Genomic DNA, 21,250 nt, shown 5'->3' on the forward strand with positions numbered 1-21,250 from the left:
GAAGAAGACGGACATCGGAGGAGGTTGTGAAAAGAAGGAGAGTGGTGATTAAGAGAAAGAGAGAGAAAAAAGAACAGTCATTTAATTAATATTCACCGTACATTTGGTTCATTTCTTGTGAAAAGCATCCCTGCCATATGCTTACATTCCTATAGTTTGAACTAGTAATTATATATGGCATTAATGTGATACATCCTTCCTGTGTTTATGTGGAAGAGGTGTGTCACGAGAGGAAGAAGACGCAGAAAAACGAACTACTGCGCTGTTCAGGAGGAGGAGAGGGCGGCTCGAGAGATCAAAGCGAGCAGCGGAGGGAGAGAATGACAAGTGGGGGCAGATAAGACTGTAAAAAACATAAATGATGGACAGAAACACGAGGGATGAAAAGCGCAAAGCCTGTGGAAAGCAAAAAGAGAAGTGTAGAGCGGGGTAACGGGGAAAAGGAGGGAGGTTAAGAGCTGAGAGAGGTAGAGGTGGAGAGCGAGAGAGACGAGGGATTGATTAATGGTCTTGGCCTGTGACAGTGGGAGCTTTTCCCTCGAGGGGGGGGAGCAGAGAAGAAGATGAATTATTTAAAAAGCAGCACAAGAGGAGGAAGGAGGAAAAATGGGTGCAAAAATGAAGAGAGTCGAGAAAGGAGGAGGAAAGAGGATAGGGAAGGGGGCAGGGAGGAGGAAGATGAATGATTGAGAGAAAACAAGATGGTGCTGAAGGTGCTGAGGTTGGACTCTGCAGAAGAGGGCACATGGTTGAGCTCATAAATAACCAAGGGTAATGAGACTAGTGTGTGTGTGTATGTGTGTGATTGTGATTAGTCTTGAGTTATGATGATGCAGCAAATACTGCGGGTGACCTTGGCGAGGGTACCACCGCGTAAACCGCACAATACACCAAACAGCTTCTTTATCGACTTTCCTTAGAGCTCTCTGCTTTTAATGAATACACATGCCCACTGTGTTTGTTTACCTCGTCAATCCCCCATTTTTGCGCCTACTACACACACACACACACACATTTCTGGTTGATGATTTTGTAGCTGTCCAGCATGTATTATAGCTCGTTCCTTGTAAGTGTCATCATTAGTTCACTGCTCGATTTCCGGGGGAGACGCTGCAGAAGTTGCCAAGCGGAAAGTTTTAACAACTTCTGTGAAAAGCTCCCATCTTTTACAGCATTTTTGACGTACAATTAGGAGAAGACATGACGAAATTGCTTAAAAACAAAATAAAATCAGTACGGTTTTAAAAGCTTTGGTGGAAACAGGAAAGCAGATTTTAATAGAACATTTTCCTGCTCTTCCATATGACATCATTTTATGTTTATTTTAATGTGTTCTGGTATTTCAATCATATTGACATGTTCATACTCAATATCATAATGGTATGCCCAGAAACAGCATAATGTCAGCTCATCTGCTTTTAGCAGGCCCGGTCATAATATTTTATAGGCAGGCCAGAAACCTTTTAAACAATGCAGACACATTAAAGGGAGCAAAGGGCACAGACAAAAAATCTCTTTCTTTAGTGCAAAGGGTAGTGTAGTTTGAGGAGGCTTGTTTGGTGACGCCCTGCTGGAACAAGTCAGGCTGGGAGTTTAGTAGCAATTTCGTCCAACTTACCCGATGTAGACAGTTGGTATAAAGCCTGTCACTGGACGCCCATTCCCTCCTTCCTTCCGCTATCTGTGTGTACTTTTTACAAATCCTTATCGCTGCGTGAAACAACAACAGCCTCCAAGCTAGCATCCAACACGCTAAAATTGGCAACTTATTCCAACGCCAATTAGATTAACGCTAACAACGCGATCGTAAAACAAGCTAACCGCTGTTACCTTTTCTTTTGTGAGGATGTAGCCATTTTCATGCCAGGCTCACCTCCCCACTTATAAACCAAGTTTCCCCAACACTATTATGCAGAGGTACTGTCCACTAGACCTAAACACCGCCCAAGACAATTGTTATTGGTTTAAAGACATGCAAACAAGCCGAAGCATTTTATCCTCCTATACCAATGAGGACTGGTGCAGCCAGACCTCTCCAGGTCCATCTTATCCAGCGCTGACACATGGCTGTGGTGATAGGTCTGGCTATGCAAGACTAGTATAAATTCACCGATCGACTGGCCAGGGACCAGAATAAGATATATCTGATATGCCACCCGCTCCCTCGATGGGACCGTCAGCCCGAACTGAAAGAAAGGCACTAAATGTTTCATGTTATTTACACAAAACATGCGCACTCGTTTCCTCTCCTTTCTGCTGCCTGTGTGTTTCACTGCAGGAGTGGAGTCAGAGACAGGGACGTTACTCAAGGTGAAGACAGGATGTGTTGTGATCTCTTGTGCCTGTTTTCATTTAAGAAAGTAAAACATTGTCACTGAAGGTTATGAATTACGCATTTACTTGGATTTTACTTGCATCATTTACTTTGAGGATAAGGATCCGTTGTTTGAGCCAGAGCAGCAAACTTTTTATTCGGCTCACATGTCAGACAGACGCCTTCCCCTTTCCTTTTACCTTTCACGAGAAGAGCCCAGAATATACGAGTATACGATGCTTAAATGCTTATTCTTATGCATATTTCAGTAAAAGGGTCATTAAAATTGCTTTTTTTTGTTATTAAATAGTCATTGTTTTATTATGAAAATACAGTTAAATTTTCCATTAAAAAAGGTAACAAAATGTTGTTTATCATAATTAGAAAGAAAATCAGAATGGGCAGGTCAGACTTTTAAAAAAATCATAACAAAACAAGAATATTGCAATCAGTGCATCGCTAGACCTTAGCAGACAGTGATGACATGTCCTGATATTTTTTTACTTATTTCATCTTACATTTATTGGGACAATTTAGAGGTCTGACACAGCACTATTGTTGAGCTGCTAAACAGTGCTGCCATGAATGTTTTTTTTGCCTTGATGTATGTGTACCCTGCTATCGTTTGCATGAGCGTGTGTCTTTGTGTATGTGTGTTTGCCTGCGCGTATTTGGTAATTTGAAAGACAGCGAGAGAGAGAGAGAGAGGGAGAGAGAGAGAGAGCTCACAATAAAAGAGGATAGTGTGGTGGGCCGGCCTGCCAAACAGAGTGCAGATAAATCACAGAATGAATTTTTAATGCAATCTCCCTGAGGCTGCTGGATGTTACAGAGACAGCACTGAGTTTTTTTATTTTTTATTTGTGTGTGTGTGTGTGTGTGTGTGTGTGTGTGTGTGTGTGTGTGTGTGTGTGTGTGTGTGTGTGTGCGTGCGCGGGTGTGTGTGTGTGTGTTGCTTGTCCCATCACTCTAAGCCTATTTTGTGACGGGTTTTTGAAGTTTTAGAATTTTCTTTTCTCCTTCTCCTCTCGGTTTCGTGTCGGACTAAAGAGGTGCGACACCACTTGTGAAACTGTTTTGCTTGATATTTATGGGCGGTGATTTGTTTTTCTGGGTTTTGGTATCCTTTTACTTTGAGGGTGTTTTGGCCTGTGCTGTCGGCTTTATTACAAACAAACCTTTGTTTCTGCTGCTCTGGCTCAAAAATATTAAAATCCAGTTTGCCTTTTTCTCCCTGCACCTCCTTCTGTCGATCTCTCCTTGTTTGTTTACTCTCTCCTCTTCTCTCCCTCATCCCTTATTCTCTCTTTACAACACCTTGTAGTGTGTGCTCTCAGCAGGCACTTTAGGCGCTTGACTTATTGAAAATAAGAGCACACAAACACCTCCTCAGGCCCACTGCCTCAGCACCCACACACACAGAACAATGTTCCTAAAAGGTGCTCTAAAAATAATGGGCAATAGAAAAGGAGAACGTCTGTAACAAAGACCAGGTATAGAGTGTCTCTCCAATCACAGCTGATATTGTTCCAGTGAGTCTTCTTGGCAGTGGCTCATGTAATTTATAGTAGATGGCCACAGAGACACAAGAGGAGACGGGCAGCGGTGGAGAGGAAAGGCATTGGGCTCTGCTTCTGCTTCTAAAGTGAAGCAGCCGCTCCTGAAAGTGTGTGTGTCTAACCACAGCACCTTGAACTGAAATGGTTTGACTTAAGGGCATTAAGGACAGACTGGGGGTGATGGATGGAAGTGATGGAAGTAATGGCTGTGTATGTGTGTGTGTGACGCTGTGTAATTGATTGTAAGGATTTTATGTGCTTATGTCACTCATGATTTCCATGTTTAGTGTGTGTATTAACACAGTTGTTGTATTTTTTTTATGTATGAGGTTTTCTTGTGTCGGTGTGTGTGCACATTAGTCAAGTACACACCGAGTTGTAAATGCTGTGTAATGTGGTTACGTAACATGGGCCTGCCAGCCGGTTGGCCTCACTGGAGCATGAAATGGAGTGTAATTGGTAAGTGTGTGGTCTAAAAGCACTATGCAACAAAGGCATATGATGGTATAGCACACACAGGCACACAGTGCATGGTGTGTGGTGGCTGGTGGTTTGCAGACAGCTGGGATTTAACGGTTGCACATTTGCATGAGGTGTTTCTGATTCCTTGGTAGCGCAAGAAGAATCACAGGGAACAGATTTTTGCTTCCTTCTTAAGATTTTTTCAAATCTGTATTATTTATATTTAGCTCTTCACAAAGTTACAGAAGACTGAGCTGTGGTGAAATAATTCCTTGGAGCTAAATAGTAAACGTATGCTTAAACTCCATTATTCAGAAAGTGTTAATGTTTTGTAGTATAGTCTGCATTGATCATAATGCAAGGCATAAAGTCATACATTTCACAGGCATTCAAATTACAATTTTGTTATCAGCAAATATAATTAACAGTTTAAATTGTCTCTATAATATCTGCACAATTTCAAGGGAATGTAAAGATTAAATTATGCCATATTTTTGGCTGTTTTCGAAAAGTTTTAAAAGAGTTTTTGTCTTTTAGAGGAGCCTAAACTTCCATTTAAATTTCAGGAAAATGAGTCTTGAGGACCATCCCTGCTATAACATTAAAGGGGCTTTAGGTAACAACTCTGGTGTTGTGTTGTTTTCATACATTTGGCCATTGTTTAATGACAATATTACAGTCTCCAAGTTATTTTATTTTGGGAACCTGAGCAGTGTGATGATTACTGAGTATCACTTTCCATTTTAGCCTCAAACAAAGTGGTTCAGATATTATGTTATGCTGTTGGCTTGTTTACAACCTATCTGATGGTCTTAACTGCTTGCGTTCTCGCCCTGGCACACTTTGTTGTAGACTTGTTGCCATGTTTAATTTACTACAGCTTTTTGTCTATGATATCAAAAATTAATTTGAGCATTACATATTCAATGTGGAGACATAACAGCATTTACTTTGGCCCCACAAGACACCTGAACTTCATTTTCAGTGCCAAGGATCAGCTTAAGGTCAATATGCTGAAATTGGACACAGTGTAATTTTGTGTCAGTGACACTGGGGTTGCCATAGGCATCAGGATCCTTTGTGACTTAACCATCATTTATGATTTATTTTGCCCTCACTGATACAGTCACACACTCACACAAGCACACTTGGACAGAAGGACACATTGTGCAATTGACCTCAAGGTTATGTGATGGTTAGGGTGGATTCAAGGACAACCAAGGAGTTATCCCTAACAGATTGAGTGTTGGCCTTTGTACAGATTGTGTGTATAATCATGCTGTGAAGAAGTCATAGGAGCAACATGAGCTGTTCCAACACAGAGCACTTGCAGCATTAAAGCAGCATTTTTTATCATCAGACTTGAGAACGATATCAAAAGCAGGGTTGAACATCTAGTTTTTAGACTTACCATGAAATTTTCACTCACCCTCTCTCTCAGATTTTTGTGTAACCCATGAAATGCATCAGTTCCTGTCTTGGCTACTGTAGCTCACATATCAGATCATCTTGTCTAAATGTCTGCAACATTATCTGGACACACGCTGGCCTGGGAGGTCGATTCCTGTCAGTGAGTCCACCTTAACTGCCCTGATTTACACGGTGATCAGAGCGGCTGGGCAACAACTCCCACATGGTCGAGTGGTACCCCCAGACACACACACACGCCTACACACACAGAAACACAGACACTCATCGCAATGTGGTTTATAGCTGCAGAAGCTCCCATTAGCAACGGCTCATAAAATCTGCGACTGTTGGTCTGTTAAACACTGTTCTGAGAAGGCACGCAAGTAGAAAGATGCGCACAGTTTTGTAGACGTGCACGTAGGTGAACACACACACCGATACACCCAGTTATCACCTTTTCTCATGCAGTACTTTTTGCCTAAACCAGAATTTAAAATTTAAAACATAAGTTAAAATAAATTATAGCTCGATAATGAGACAGTGCTGTGATTTTTCACTGATTTTTACTACCTATTAATCTGACTATTAATTTTTCATTTAGAAAAATTAATTTATCCAACCGTCCAAGTAAAAACATTGATTGCCTGAAAATGTCAAACAAAGCCATGAATGTCATGCTGATCAAAATAAGGCATAATGATGTTAAGAAATCAAATAGGATATTTTACTACCACTTACTTACGTATTTTTTCAGGGTATCTAAATTCTCTCCATGTCACTCCGGTCTGTCTTGCCAACGTGTTGCAGGATCGCAGCCCCGGTGGGAACAGAGTGTGTAACCCTGCCAAATGTTCATGCCACACTGTGAGCTACACAGGCTGCAAGGCTGCAGTTATTGTGTAGTGCTTGTCCTCCATTCTGTTAATGGCTTTATCTCACTCACTGGTGAAAGAGAATGTCACCAGTTCAATTAGGAATGGGATGAATTGTGTGTGTGTGTGTGTGTGTGTGTGTGTGTGTGTGTGTGTGTGTGTGTGTGTGTGTGTGTGTGTGTGTGTGTGTGTGTGTGTGTGTGTGTGTGTGTGTGTGTGTGTGTGTGTGTGTGTGTGTGTGTGTGTGTGTGTGTGTGTGCAAATGTGCTGTTGGTCCTTGGATTTCAAGTAGGTTGGGAGTAGCACCCAAGCTACGCTATCCATACTACTCAGAAAAGGTCATCTCTCCTCTGAGTGTGTGTGTGTGTGTGGCAGTTAGCATGCCCGGTGTGTGGTTCTCTTTGAGTAGTTGTGTGTAGTGAATAAAGGGAAATGTGGGTCTTGGAGATAAGCAGCTTGTTGAGAGCAGCCTCCTCGTGTTGAACCTCAGGCTCAGGAGGCTGTGATAACCTCTAATGATTAAAAGTGAACCCCATCTTCAGAGTCAGGCTACCAAGTGATGCTGTAAACAATACCTTATTGTTTTGACAGATATTATATCTTTATATTTCTGAAAAAAATAAAACTGGAGTGGAAAGAGAACGAGAGAGACAAAGTGAGAAAGTGAAGAAAGAGATAAAAGGCCAGACAAAGCAAAGCTGAACTACAGTTTAGAGCCTGCTAAAAAGAAAACTAAAGACATCAAAGCTGCATTATAACACAAAAGTAATGCCAGATAGAAAAGAGACTTCAAATTAGAAGTGCAGCAGAAGTGGTGTTGCTGCTAGCCAGATAAACACTGAGGAAGTATTATGAAATAATGTGCTACGACAAGCATTATAGAATATTAATTAGGCTGTTGTAAGGGTATGTCTGTTGTTCATTATACAGTTGCCCCAGAGTGTTTACATTATGAGTGTTGCTGCTTTGATAATAGATTATAATGCACTTTTAGTATCATTATGCTGAGGGTTATCCCATCATCTGTTCCATGCATTGCCACGTAAGTTACCCGACGTGTCAGTTTTACATTTAAATTATATTACTTAAACCTAATCGTCAATGTTTTCCATTTCACAACCACCCACTGAAATGCTGTGGCACCTAAATAGATGTAAACAGCTGACATGCAATGTATAAGGTCTTTTCATATGTGCTCACAAGCTCAGGGACACATCTGGGTGGTATTAATGTAAGAGCACGGATCACAAAAGGCTCCGTTACACCTGCTCCTCTCCTTCATCCCTCTACTTTTCCATTTATCTTTTAGTTCAGCCTCCGCTCCTACAACCATTTATTGTCCTGTCTCCTTTTAAAGGTTCTGTATTGTTCCCGTAGCCCTCCTCTGCTGTCCTCTATTCTCTTCTTTCTTGGCTTCTCTAGCATGCCCCTTCTATTATCTGTCCTTTACTCTCCTCTGCGCTGCCCCTGTCTGATGTCTCCTGTCTGATCTCCTTCTTCCATGGTTTTCCTCCTCATATGTCCCAGAGAGTAAGAAGGACACAAGAGCTGACATAAATTTCCAAGGCTGGAGTATCTGATTGAATTAGGACAGGTGGCGAGGATGATCGCTGTGTGTGTATGTACTGTATGTGCATGTGTGTCAGGGTCGGTGCCATTAAATGGGAGCTGTCATTGAGTTAAGAATTGGTTTCTTTCCCATAAAAAAGACAAATGTCCAGTTTGTGCAAACGTGTGTGTGTGTGTGTGCCATTTTTATTTTATTTTGGGTGTGTGAAAAGACCGATTTGATGGATTAAAGCTCAATCTGTTGTTGAAAACCTCTCTCCAGTTGTTCCCTATCTGTACACAAAGATTGTATTGTGTTTTTTAACTCGGTTATTTCTTGCCCTTCTTTCTCTTCCAGAGGTCCTTCCGTTCCTTCAGTAACGATGACCGCCATGTCATGGCGAAACACTCCACAATCTACCCCTCCTCTCAGGAGCTGGAAGCCGTTCAGACACTGGTGTCCACCGTCGAGTGCGCCCTCAAACATGTCTCTGACTGGCTGGATAAGAGCAGCAGCGACGCCCACAGCCAGGCCGCTGACAGCCAACCAGCAGACAGCACAGAGGAGGACGATCCTGGTGAAGAGCCCAGCGATGAAACTGAGGATTCAAGTGACGGCTACAGGTAGGGTTGGAGTGAGGTATTGTAGAGCTGCAACAAATGATTTTGTTGTTTTTGTGCAGAAATCTTAATTTGCAAAGTAACGAGTAACTAAAGCTGTCAGATAAATGTAGTGAATGAAAGGTACAATCTTTCCCTCTGAGATGTAGTTGAGTAGAAGTCGAAAGTAGCATGAAAAGAAAAGACTCAAGTAAAGTACAAATATCTCAATTTTGTACTCAAGCAAAGTGCTCTGCTGAATGTACTTAGTTACATTCCACCACTGGGAATAGATCAACGTTTTGGGGAAATACGCTTACTCGCTTTCTTGCAGAGAATTAGATTCAGAGGAAATTGACTTAAAACCACTTGACAATCTCAGAGCACGGTCTCCACGCTCGGCTATCTCCATGAATCTTTTTATTAAGGGTTCACTACTTCTCATTAAGGTCTTGAATTGCCTTGTCTGATCTTATTTTGCAATCCTAACTGGCACCTTGTAACTTACTCTGTTAATCTGATGCAGAATACATAAAATACTGATACGTATTAAAAAATGGTATGACACTGACAAAATTGAACTGGACCTTTTGGGTCAAGAGTGATTTATTAGACACGAGACTGGGCACAGAATGATCAATATCTATGCATCAAGAAGTCTCTGAGAGCCAAACATTGATTTTTAATAATAAAAGAGATGTTGTACCATTTTAATTTTTCAGCTGTACATTGAAGTGAGTTTTCCCCTCATAGTTCAAGACCACATAAGATGTGAACGTTACCAAACGTTTTCTTTTTCCTCTTAAACAGAGAGTCCAGCAGTGGCGGCGTGCTGTGTGGAGTGATGAGGATCGGCCTGGTGGCTAAAGGCCTCCTGATCAAAGGCGACATGGACCTGGAGCTCGTGCTGATGTGTAGAGACAAACCCACACAGACACTGCTGGACACTGTCTGTCACAATTTACCCACACAGATTGAGGTAAGAGACACACACATAACACTGCTTCTTGGTCTCTTTCTTTGGTTTTGTCTCACACATACACACACATTTACACTCTAGACTGAGATCAAACCTTCATAGTCTGCCAAATTCAATTCAAAAGGTTCTATTTTTATTGCACAGTCCTCTCCGTTGTCAGAAATCAAGCTATTTGGATAAGCTTCCACATTTTATGAGTGTTCCTGCCTAAATTTGCCAGCTCTCACTGCTACGTGCGTGTGTATAAGTTGATGTGTAAGTGTAGGGAGAAGCGCCGCGAGTGTTGGCATAGACAGCGATGCGAATGTCAAGTGAGAAGTCGAGAGGTGTTTTAGTATGTATGAGACGTGTGATTAATGCTCTCGTCACTACCTCTGTGTCATGTTTCCTCATTAACAAGTCATGGTGGCAGAAATTAAGCTCCTGATGTTCATACACACAGGAAACAAAACAGAACAGAACAGTGCACACAAAATGCTGTGACTTCAGCTCTTGGGCTTGTTTGCTTGTATAACTGAGGAATATTTGATCTAGGGAAAACAATCTACCTTTTCAGCCCTCCTTGTAAAAGCCTTAAATAATTTGTTCGATATATATTGCAGCAGTCAGGTACGTTTTTGCATTCACTAAAGATCTGTTTAAAGTATTTAGCTTTAACTATAAACATGGTAAAACCCTGCCAACCTGTCCGGCTAGTGCAGAGATTACTCAATGAATAAATCTGCCCCTGTGCCTCCTCTCTGCTTGTTCTCTTTAGCAGTTAAGTGGTGTGAGAGAGAGAACGACAGGAACGTGTGTGTGTGGGCAGGGAAGTAATCTCGTGTCTCGGCCCAGTGACCAGATATTCTGATTTTCTCATCAGAGCCAAATGGGATGTAGATAGGCCCTCTGCGTCTCACTGTTCACATAGGCAGAATTGGAAACTCACACGCAAACACACACTTGTTTATGTCACTTAGGAGGACATTGCATTAATTTTCTGGAAACTTATAACCCTAACTGTAACTGCCAGATATTGTACCTAACCCCAACCCTTGCTCTACTCTTCATTTAATGTAATAATGCCCAGCAACGTAAATACACAAAAAGATAGTCCACTAGAAAATAGAGCAAGAGCATGTACAACAGTAACAGTTACACACTGTATATGTTGTGTTTTAGTACACATCTTCTGTTGATTCAATATTTATAGTCTGTCATGACTTTAAATGTTTTCATGAGTCCGTGTGTACCTGTTTCTACTTCTGCCTGTGGGGGTAAATTGTCATTTGTTGAAGTGTCTGTAGGTTGTTCGTACGTGTAGGTGTGTATTAAATAAATGTGTGTGTCGAGTGAGTAATGTTGCCGCTGTGTGTACTGACATGAATTCATTATCATCAGTCCCTCGTAGTCCTGACCACAGAGCTCAGCGGTAATTGATTCCTCCAGAATGAAGAATCACAGTGTACATACAGAAAGACAATTCCACAAACGTGCTGCTGAGAAACAATTCACATCCTAACATTATGTTTCATGATTTTCTTTCACAATCATGTCACAGCACCCTGTTCATGTACTGTATCACATTATGTCACAGTTTTATATTATTTATAATAAAATAAAATAAAATAAATTAATCTGTGCTGATTAGGCCTACTGTAATTAACTTGTATTAGAATATTAAGGTCATTAGATAATCTCTGTCTAATGAGAGATGAGGCATAATTCTCAGTCACTTTTCTTTATTTTGTATTTTGTATTTGTCTTTTTTTCATGCGTGTGATCAATATATGGATGTTATGGTGTTGGTAAATGTCATTTCTTGAGGTCTTATTAGGGTCTTAAAAAGCATTCAACATGATTTTAAACATTGTTTTTCCTGTCTTAACTGATGATGTTGTTGCAAATATATTTTGCTTCTTTTTCATCCGTACTGAGTCGTGTTGTGACCTTGGCCTCTGACCACCCAGTTATGTCTGTTTGACACATGACAGAAGCTGACAGAAGAGAAATATGAGGTCACAAGCTCCTTGCCCGAGGTGGCCATCTTGGTACAAACTACAACAGAGCCCAAACTCACTCTCAAGATTACCCTCACCTCGCCGGCCATGAGGGAAGACGAGGATGAAGAGGAGGAGGAAGAAGAAGAGGAGTTGGAGAATGGGGAGGAAGGAGAGGAGGAGAGGGAGGAGAAGGAGGAGGCAGAGGAGGAAGAGGAAGAGGAGGAGCAGGAGCAGGAGATGAAGAATGGGCAAGGTAGGAACACAGCGATAAGTTGTAGTTTTTCTCTTTTTCCCTTTTAACTCATTAACTGATGCTGACACAAGACACGACAGGCACAGGACACATATAAGTTGAAACACACAGAATGAGTCATTGAACTAAACTGGTTCAGTCTAATAGCATCTTCCTCCCCCATCCCCCCATTTTCATGGGTAGCAGAAACTGGTCATAATTGGTTGTGGGAGGTGGGAACGGGAGAGCAAGGCCAGCAGGCCAGCGAAATCAATAACCGAGCTGTAGGGAGCTGCCCATCCATCCTGTGGCTCCCGTCCAACTAGGCACTCAGGCCTCGGAGAGAAATGAGAGATAGCACGAAGGTTAGCCGTACATCACGCCTCATGCCACGGCAAGACGGAGAAGACCGCTAGTATTTTCCAAGAAGAGCACACAGGCATGCGACCACACGGAGGAAAAGCCATGCACACAAACGCGGATAGGGATACTTGTCACATTGGATGTCTAATTGCTCAGATTTTATCAGGCGCCGGTGGGGGTTGAGGGATGTAAGGCTGTCTGTAGGGTTGCATATTAAAAGGCAGGGTCTAATGCTGTTACACAATAACACATGCATCAACAGGAATAGATACCTATGGTGTTGTCCAAAGTCAGCCCCTCCTCTAGCTCTCGCAAAGTCCTGGACCACCATGGGACCTTATTTTGGAAAAAAATATGTAACTATTTAATGGTGAGAGACAAATTATTTTCTGATTTGGTTTCAATCATGCAATGAATAATATATATGATGTTTGATAAATTAACCTGTTCTTATCCCTGGAAATGTATGTACAATTATCCTAAAATGTCTATCCCAGTTTCACCCAAAGTAAATTTAAAACTATAAACATTTGGAGTACCACCATGGTTTTGGACTCTTTTTAAAAGTTTATAAGCTGTTTTTTTTGTTTTACTGTAAGTGCTTCTGGCATTAATCTATAGGACTTTGAACACACTGAATTATTTATAAATCATTTATTTATTTTCCTCACCTGATTTTTTTTTTTCTTTTACGCAAAAATACGCCTGCAGATGACCTGTAACTGCCCCTATTAGCTGGAAAATACAATGGGTCCATATCATATAGTCTTACTTCGTCAAAGTTCAAAGTTAATATCAAATTCACTGAAATTGAACACCTAACACAACTTTTTCTAAGGAAATATTCACGCAGCTGGCAAAAAAATGCAATTTTGTGATCTCAAAAACAAGTACTTAGGTGGAATAACAGCCTATTCAATAAGAATTTGAAATCTCATTGTCTACAGGCGTGTAAGTGGCTCAGGAGAGAGGAGAAAGAAGAGAGAGTGGGTAACTTGTCTACACAATAGCTCATTGGCTGTTGTAGGCTCTAGAGCGGGGCATAGAAGCTCATATCCACTGCTGCGAAATGAGAGTCTTTTACAGATATGCAGATACATCTTTATAGCTACTCCTGCCTGGTCAGGACTTTATTAGCAATTTATTAGATCTCCAAAATCTCAGAGAGACACAAACATTTAATAAGTGTAAATGCATCCACTTCTGCTTTACAATTCCCATGTGTGCAGAATGTTTCAATGGCTACTTTATTAAATATGAGTTATATGTATGCATACATATTGCATGTTATGGTCCTTTAAGCTCAGATACAGCTCGCTGCTCTGTGTGGTAACAAAGGGAGGACGGGTGCTGTGACAGTAAATTAGAGGAGACAGTATAGCAAAGGGAATTTTTTAAATCAGACAACACAGACGGCGATAATGATAAAAGAACAGCGCGAAGTGAGGGAGAGGCCAGCGGAGCGTTTGAGAGAATGGTGGGAGGAAGAAAGACTATAATGATCCACCAGCCGCAGAGCGGTCCCACATGCAGCTGGGATCACTCTGACAGACCTTGAAATACACCATTATACATCACATGGAAACACAAACACACATCACTGCATGCATCAGGATAACAGCCAGATGAGTTCAGGGATAATGAGAGATAGATGCTCCTCGTGGTGCTACCACACATTAGACACATCTGACATTTCAGCAAAATACCTCTTGCGGGAAGGCTTTTCTTTTCACGGGAGAGTGATGAGGAAAATATTTACCTAGTTGTGTTTCATAGACACCCAAAGGACTCTTAGGTGTGTCTCATATCACTTCCAGTGGGTCCCGCACACAATAAACCCTCTTTGGAAACCCCACGTAACTGCACTCATTCATACACAGCTGCGTTTGATTCAGCTCGCCTTGCATATCATTGGCCTCGTGCTGATTCTTAAGTAGCAGAATGGGTGAGAGTGTAGTAACTCAACCAGTCTGGTGTGTCGGGCGGCATGAATCAAACGCTCACATATAAAAGCGTAAGAATGCTCCTCTTTTACCAACCACGATGCTCTGACTAAACCCTGCCTTGATCCCTCCTGTGTTGTGTTTGTCTGAGACTGGGTCAAACTATCTTAGAATTTTTTCTTTTTTTTTCTTTTCAGTTCTACTTTAGGAGCGCTTGATTCTATGTTTGCCCAGACAGGGTGTTGAATTGCTTTTCTCTGCACCATTTCTCCACAACTCTGTGCAATCAAGTGCACCTTAAGTAATCCAGATGAAAAATAAACACCTATTTTGACTCCTGCCTGGCGCAGACTGGATCAAAATAAATGAAATCCTTTTCAAATACATGAAGGAGAGATTGATTTACCTTGCTGGGCACAGTGAAATGTGTCCCAACAATGCCCACACATTAAATCAAACACTCCTTCGGTATTTGTTTGGTGTATGTCTGTGGGGGGCTCTCCATTCCGCAAAGTTGTATCTTCCCTTGTCGCCCCGGTTGCTCTCCCTTTCACTGTTTTTTTTAACAGTGACTGGATGGATGTGAACTACTAAATCACTGCTGAATAGTGTGTGTAATTTTCAACGATACGAGGGACAGTTCATCCTGTGTTACCACGTGATAAGGATGTCAACATGTGATGCAGTTAACACATGTTAGACTGATCACAGTGTTGAAAATGACACACCGTTTAAAGAGTGAGGACGTTTTTACAAGCATTCATCGCAGTTCTGTGACGTGTAGAGAGTTTCTACAAGGAGAGAAACAACTTTATGGCATGAAAAGCACCTTGTATGTACCAAAGTATCCATGCATGTGTGTGTGAATGTCTGCATTCACACGCAAATTTTCACGTGTGACTGCATACATTCACACGCGCAAAAAAAAATCAAACACACACACTCAGACCATGATGTGTGTGTGTTTTACGTTCTCTATATTGGGTTGTTATTGTTTTGTGGCAGTGTTGGGTGCTGCTGCGCACAGAGTGGAGACTGAGGAGGAGGAGGAGGAGGAGGAGGGGGAGGTGCTGGATAGACACAGATGTCTGTTGGCCCTGGCAGCGCTACGACACGCCAAGTGGTTCCAGGTCGGCACCCACTCACTTCCTGTCTTCCTGCCCGATGCTTATTGTAGCCTGACGATTCATCCAGAGGGAAATCACTCACTGTCAGATGACGCTGTGGTGCTTATTATGCCCACAGTTTAGACTAATCAAGACCAGATACAAGTGCGGACAAATTAGCATTTTTACTGACATGACTTTTTGTTAGAATTATTACAACTGATCCTATAATTCATGGCAATGCGGCTGATCAACATATGTTTTTATTCTTTCTCATCTCCAGTTCAGTTTGCAGGATGTTGCTTTACAACATCATGAACAAAAAATGCTAAATATTACAAATCAGATTTTCAAAAGAAAGTGTATTTTTATGCTAGATACTGTACGATGGTGCACTCCACACACTTATATATGAACTGGAAAAAAGATAAATATAAGAAGTATCGTAAGGCTACAAAAGCAATGGTTGATACTTGTTTTTCTTTTTGGCTATTATGTGAACCTGCCTGCTCTGTACAGTATGTCAATGCTTCCCTTTTGATTCCCCCCCCCATACCCTTCCCCATCTATCTCCCAACTCACTTACCTTACTGACAAAAAAAAACAAATTGTACAAGTTCAGAATGTAGCTATTTTTGTGAAGACAGACAACATTTTTAGTAAAACATGTTCAGTAAACTAAATGGGGAGCTCATGGGGAGTTTAAGACAGATACAATCACTTCATTATGTGGCTTTGTGGTGTAAAGCAGGCTGTTATCTGTATGTGTTTGCACAAATATCACTCCTCCTGTGCTCAATTTGTTCCCTTCCCACCCTCTTTCTGTTTTAATCTCGCAACCCCCTCCGTCTTTCCCTCTTCTCTCCATTCTATCCATCTGTCTGTCTCTCCCAGGCTCGAGTGAACGGGCTCAAGTCCTGCGTTATCGTTCTCAGGATACTTAGAGACATGTGCAATAGACACCCTGTCTGGGAACCTCTCAAGGGATGGGTGAGTCTTTGGCTGTAATTACTTGTGTTTGAGAGCGAATGCAAGAAATAAAAAGAAAGGTGTTCAACCACCTTGAATATGTATAGATGTTAATGATGTTATGTGCAATTGTGCATTATTACAAAATGCCCTCCATCTCCATGCTGTAATGGAATATTCATATTTCTATGATGGTTTACATTATAAAATAAAGTCTCTGTGCTGTTATACTTTTTACATTCATTATGTTTAGTGAGAATGATACCTACATACCTCCTATACCATATGTGTTGATGGAGTTAATCATATTGTCTTTACAGTAGGGCTGAACAGTTAACTGAAATATTATCGGAATAGCAATATGGCCAAGTACTATTCAGATGTAACATAACATGTTTATTTGTTGTTACAGACCCCAACAGGTGTTACATCATCATGAGTTTGATATTTCTTTTCAGTAAAAATGAAAATTATGCTGCAAAAATCATAATTCTTGCTTGTCATGAATCTTATCACAATCGTAGTATCTTAGAAAAATAACGTCAATATGATTTTTTTTTACCATTTCGTGCAGCCCTGTTATACAATTGCATGTTCGGCTGTGTTCATATCTGTGATGTGCGTGTCTTCTTGCAGCCCTTAGAGCTTATCTGCGAGAAGGCAATTGCCACCTGCAACAGACCTCTTGGGGCTGGAGAAGCGCTGCGTCGAGTCATGGAGTGTCTGGCCTCAGGCATTCTGCTACCAGGTACGGAGCCATGGTGCATGCATAAATAAACATAGTGGGAAGATTTTAACATTCAAATTCTTGCCGTTGCTGGTGAGCGTAGCTAAGAAACATGCTAAATTTTGGTAGATGAGCAGATACAGCGAGGCACATTTTGGAGCCATTCCTCTACGAGACATTATCAATGACCCAGCACAGCACAGCTGTCTGAAGCAAGCCATTATTACGAAAGCATCTTAATTAGGAGCAGCTAAAGGGTTTCTTTAGAAAATGTTGTGCATCCTTGGAGAAAATTCAGTTATTCAAAAGTGAAAGTTCAGTTTAAGTAGAATAGTGAAATAGTTTAAGAACCCAGACTGATGAATGATTAATAGCAAACTTTAATTTCAGGAAAAAATGTATGACTCATCCACAGTATTGAAATTTAAGAAAAATGTGACACAATCAGAGTTTGAGGCTTTTACATGAATTAACTGGTTTGAAGAACTCACAATGACTTTGACCAGTTCAATCTTCCTAGTGCTGCTGTCGTCCATCTTAATAGTCAGTATTTCCATTGTCGCTTATTTTCTGACAGTGAGGCCTAATTAAATGTTGCTGAGCTGCAGTGTCAGTACATAAAGTGACAATAACTGTGTGTGTGTGTGTGTGTGTGTGTGTGTGTGTGTGTGTGTGTGTGTGTGTGTGTGTGTGTGTGTGTGTGTGTGTGTGTGTGTGTGTGTGTGTGTGTGTGTGTGTGTGTGTGTGTGTGTCATCCTTTGTCACTTCCCCCAGGTGGTCCAGGTTTACACGACCCATGTGAGAAAGAGCCAACAAACACACTAGCCAACATGACCGACCAGCAGGCTGAGGCCATTACCTACAGCGCACAGGTACACACACACACACACGTCAGCCTAAAGACACTGTTGTTATCACCCAGCTGTACTCGCCCTGAGCTGTCAGTGTGTGGGGATCAGTAAGCAACACGCCTATTACCAGACAGAAAGCCCCCATCACCGCCCCAACCGGCACACAATCTGCATTCACACACACTTGTGTGAGCGTGCACATGCAGGAGGAGCTGCATGGCGCTGAATTTTAATGATTGGTGTGGGAAACTATTGCCATTGAAGGCCATAAATCCATCTCTGACACCCTGAGGACAGTTTTTGTGTGCGTGTGTGCGCCTTGTCCTTCTTCACACACACACTCGAATGAGCAGGGCAGCCTCTGAGCCGCATGGCTTAGTGAATCCTGCCGTCCATTTCCTTTGAAGGCAGCCTGAACGAGGCTGGAATGTCAATGGGGATAATTGTATTGGAGCAGATACAAGAGCAGATAGGAGAGAGGGAGCTGTTCTGTCAATGAGCTACGCCGAGCCTCATGAATATCTGAGACACTCTACCTCCCTAATGGATTTGTATTAGCAGAGCCATTGCGTGCCATTCTGGTTACCTTTCTGATTGTTTGTGTAGGTTGAGCATGTGTACAGTAAGTCAAGAGTGATAAATGAACACACAGACACACTGGTCAGTGTAGTATGTGCAAAGTTGATGCTGTCTGTTGCAAGATAACTCAAGTTTGTATGGATATGCGTAATAGATAGATAATAGATAGGTATAGAAGTTGCCAATGCGCTTCTATGTTTGTAGATAGTCTGACCTAATATTTTTGAAGATGAATATCTCAACATAAGCCTGAATATTCTAGTTTAACATCTTGTCTGTCTCAGTTCTTCAACCAGACTTAACGAGCTGCATTAGTAAAAACAGAATATGAGACTGCATGTCTGCAGAAATCTATCTTTGATATAAGTAGAAAACTGTTGGGCATTCACTTAACTAATCAAAGTGCATTGCTTTCTTTGAATTGGTCTGTATTATAACTTTAATTGATTCAAACTCAAGTGAGTCAGCTAGAGAATAAAATGCTTCAGGATAACATTTACAATTTAATTTAAACTTTCAAAGTTTCTTGGCTTGAGCTCGAGAACAGAAAGTCTGTGTTGCGAACTGAGAGTGTGGGGTTTAAAGAGAAAGTTTCAACTGCTGTCTTGCATACTCCACGGCCATCTCTTAGCAGCTGAAGAAGTAAATAAGCTACAGAGTCCAAACTACACAAACTGTACAAAATGTTATCAAAGGTTGCAATTTTAACAACTATGTGACAAAGAAATAAAAAATAACCTACTCAATGCGTTTAAAGCACAACAATCTGACTTTGACCACAAGTAATGTGGTTGAATCAAAGAAGAAGAAAAAAATAATTTCTCAAAGGGTATTGATAAAGTTATCTTCTTCTGTTTCTTCTTCCTCTTCTTCTTCATCTTCTGCATAATTGATGAATTAATACAAATTAAATGGTTTTTGAAAACAACATGATTTGATAAAATGATTATAGCTATTATGCCAAACGAGTGAAGGAATTGTTTGCTGCTAAATATATTTTTATACATAAATGTTTATTTTGCAAGCTATTTTAGTGATTGGCCATTTCATAAACTGGTCAGAGTGAATATAAGTTTCCCCCAGTTAAGCAGTTACACAGTGGATACCAGCATGTCTAGGGCTTTTGTTAACAGCCACAACTTCTAACCCCCAGCTACAATATTTCTGACAATAAAAAAATCGTTTTTTGGCCTCTTCTGTGACCTAATCAGCCTATAAACCCCACACTCACCATATTTGGAAGATCAACTTCATGTATGTTCATGTCGCAGCTGCAGTTGGATTTGCTTGAGTTTGAGAGAAGTGGGTATTTAGGAGGCAGGGAAGGTCTCAGACAAATGCTATCAAGTTGCATTACGGGAACTTGGATGTACAAAACTGCAAAAGAGCCTTTAATGTCTCAGCTCTACTCTGTTAATGTTCATACTCAGTACAGTTTGAATATATCTTCTTAGCTTCTTTCTTTTCCTTTGTGTGTGTGTGTGTGTGTGTGTGTGTTTTGCATTCAACAGCACGCTCTCAGACTCATGGCATTCGGACAGATCTACAAGGTGTTGGAGATGGAGCCTCTTCCCTCAAATAAACCATCACAGAAATACCCCTGGTCTGATAAAGAAGGTGTGTGTACCTGTCTAACTGCCTGTATGCGCTGTCTACCTCCACATGTCTTTCTGTCTTTGGCAGTCTGTTTAGTCTCTCAGTCTGTATGTATCTATTTTACACACTGTGTGAAGGCTTGTCTTTTCGGTCTGTCAGCGTTACTGACTCCAGTTATCAGGGTCATACATGACGTGACCTTTGGTTTTTCTACACACCAGCGCTGACAGCACCGTCAATACTGCTGACTTGTTAAACATCACAAAACGATGAGATATGATGTTTTTTGATATTTTGCCTCCCTTTTATGTTGTAATTTTTTGTCAGTGTCAGTTTCAGTTCAATCTTGTTAACTTGCGAATGCTTTATACGGAGATGTTTCTGCTTTTGTTCACACAAGAGAAAAAAGTTGGCAAATTTTCAAAGCGACTTTCATGGAAAACCGACTCGAGCCTTTACGGTCCCTCATGACTGACATGGATAATTGCCAGAGCATTTACAGATTAAGGTGCATGTAGGAAAGGAGCTTATATGTCTTCCTCGTTGTTTGACTGTTTGCTGCTCCGCCTGTCTGCCCTGTTTATCTTGTCTGCCAGTTTATCCATCTTTATGCTTGTCCTCATATATTGCTTGTTTTCTGCGACTCTGCCTCCCCTTTCTCTCTGTCCCACACAAGTGGTTTTGGTGCGTGTTCACATAAACATCTCTTGTAGTCGGTGATTGATTAGCATCCCTTCTCATCTTTCTGCGTCTCCCCCTCTTACTTTTTCCCAGGATTAGGTCTGAAGAGGCCGTACGAGGATGGAGCGATGGATGACAAGGACCTCATCAAGAAGATGAAGAGGAATCTGAGGAAAGGTACAAGAAGAAAGGAGGAAAGAAAGGCGATGGCATCACGATATTCACTGCTCATTCACCCCAATCTATTTTAAAAACAGAAAGAAAGGAAATGCAAGGATGAGAATAAATATCTTTTTAGTTTCATCTCCAAAGCACTGAAAATGAAGCTGCACAATGCTTTGAGATGCCTCAGCCAAGCTTCTCCCTTGTCTCTATTTTGTTTGCTTTCTTCCCCGTCTGCTTTTCTCCCTTCCATCTTTCTTCCATCCTGTGGAGGCAAATCAATAGTATTGATTGTTCACGTTTTAGTAGGCCACC

At 41.3% G+C, this 21,250-nt stretch overlaps 1 protein-coding gene across 2 annotated transcripts in view; it reads left to right on the forward strand.

Annotated features, from left to right (window-relative positions):
• strbp (spermatid perinuclear RNA binding protein) overlaps positions 1-21,250 on the forward strand; it is an 80,706-nt gene that overhangs the window by 48,748 nt on the left and 10,708 nt on the right. For both annotated transcript variants that reach the window (XM_073477382.1, XM_073477381.1), the window contains exons 4-12: positions 8,524-8,789; positions 9,576-9,744; positions 11,718-11,979; positions 15,270-15,394; positions 16,265-16,360; positions 16,976-17,087; positions 17,841-17,938; positions 20,008-20,113; positions 20,867-20,950. In XM_073477382.1, the coding sequence (XP_073333483.1) occupies positions 8,524-8,789; positions 9,576-9,744; positions 11,718-11,979; positions 15,270-15,394; positions 16,265-16,360; positions 16,976-17,087; positions 17,841-17,938; positions 20,008-20,113; positions 20,867-20,950 (1,318 nt within the window). The remainder of the gene's footprint in view (positions 1-8,523; positions 8,790-9,575; positions 9,745-11,717; positions 11,980-15,269; positions 15,395-16,264; positions 16,361-16,975; positions 17,088-17,840; positions 17,939-20,007; positions 20,114-20,866; positions 20,951-21,250) is intronic.

This window comes from Pagrus major, chromosome 12, assembly GCF_040436345.1.
Source record: "Pagrus major chromosome 12, Pma_NU_1.0".
Lineage (NCBI taxonomy): Eukaryota > Metazoa > Chordata > Actinopteri > Spariformes > Sparidae > Pagrus > Pagrus major.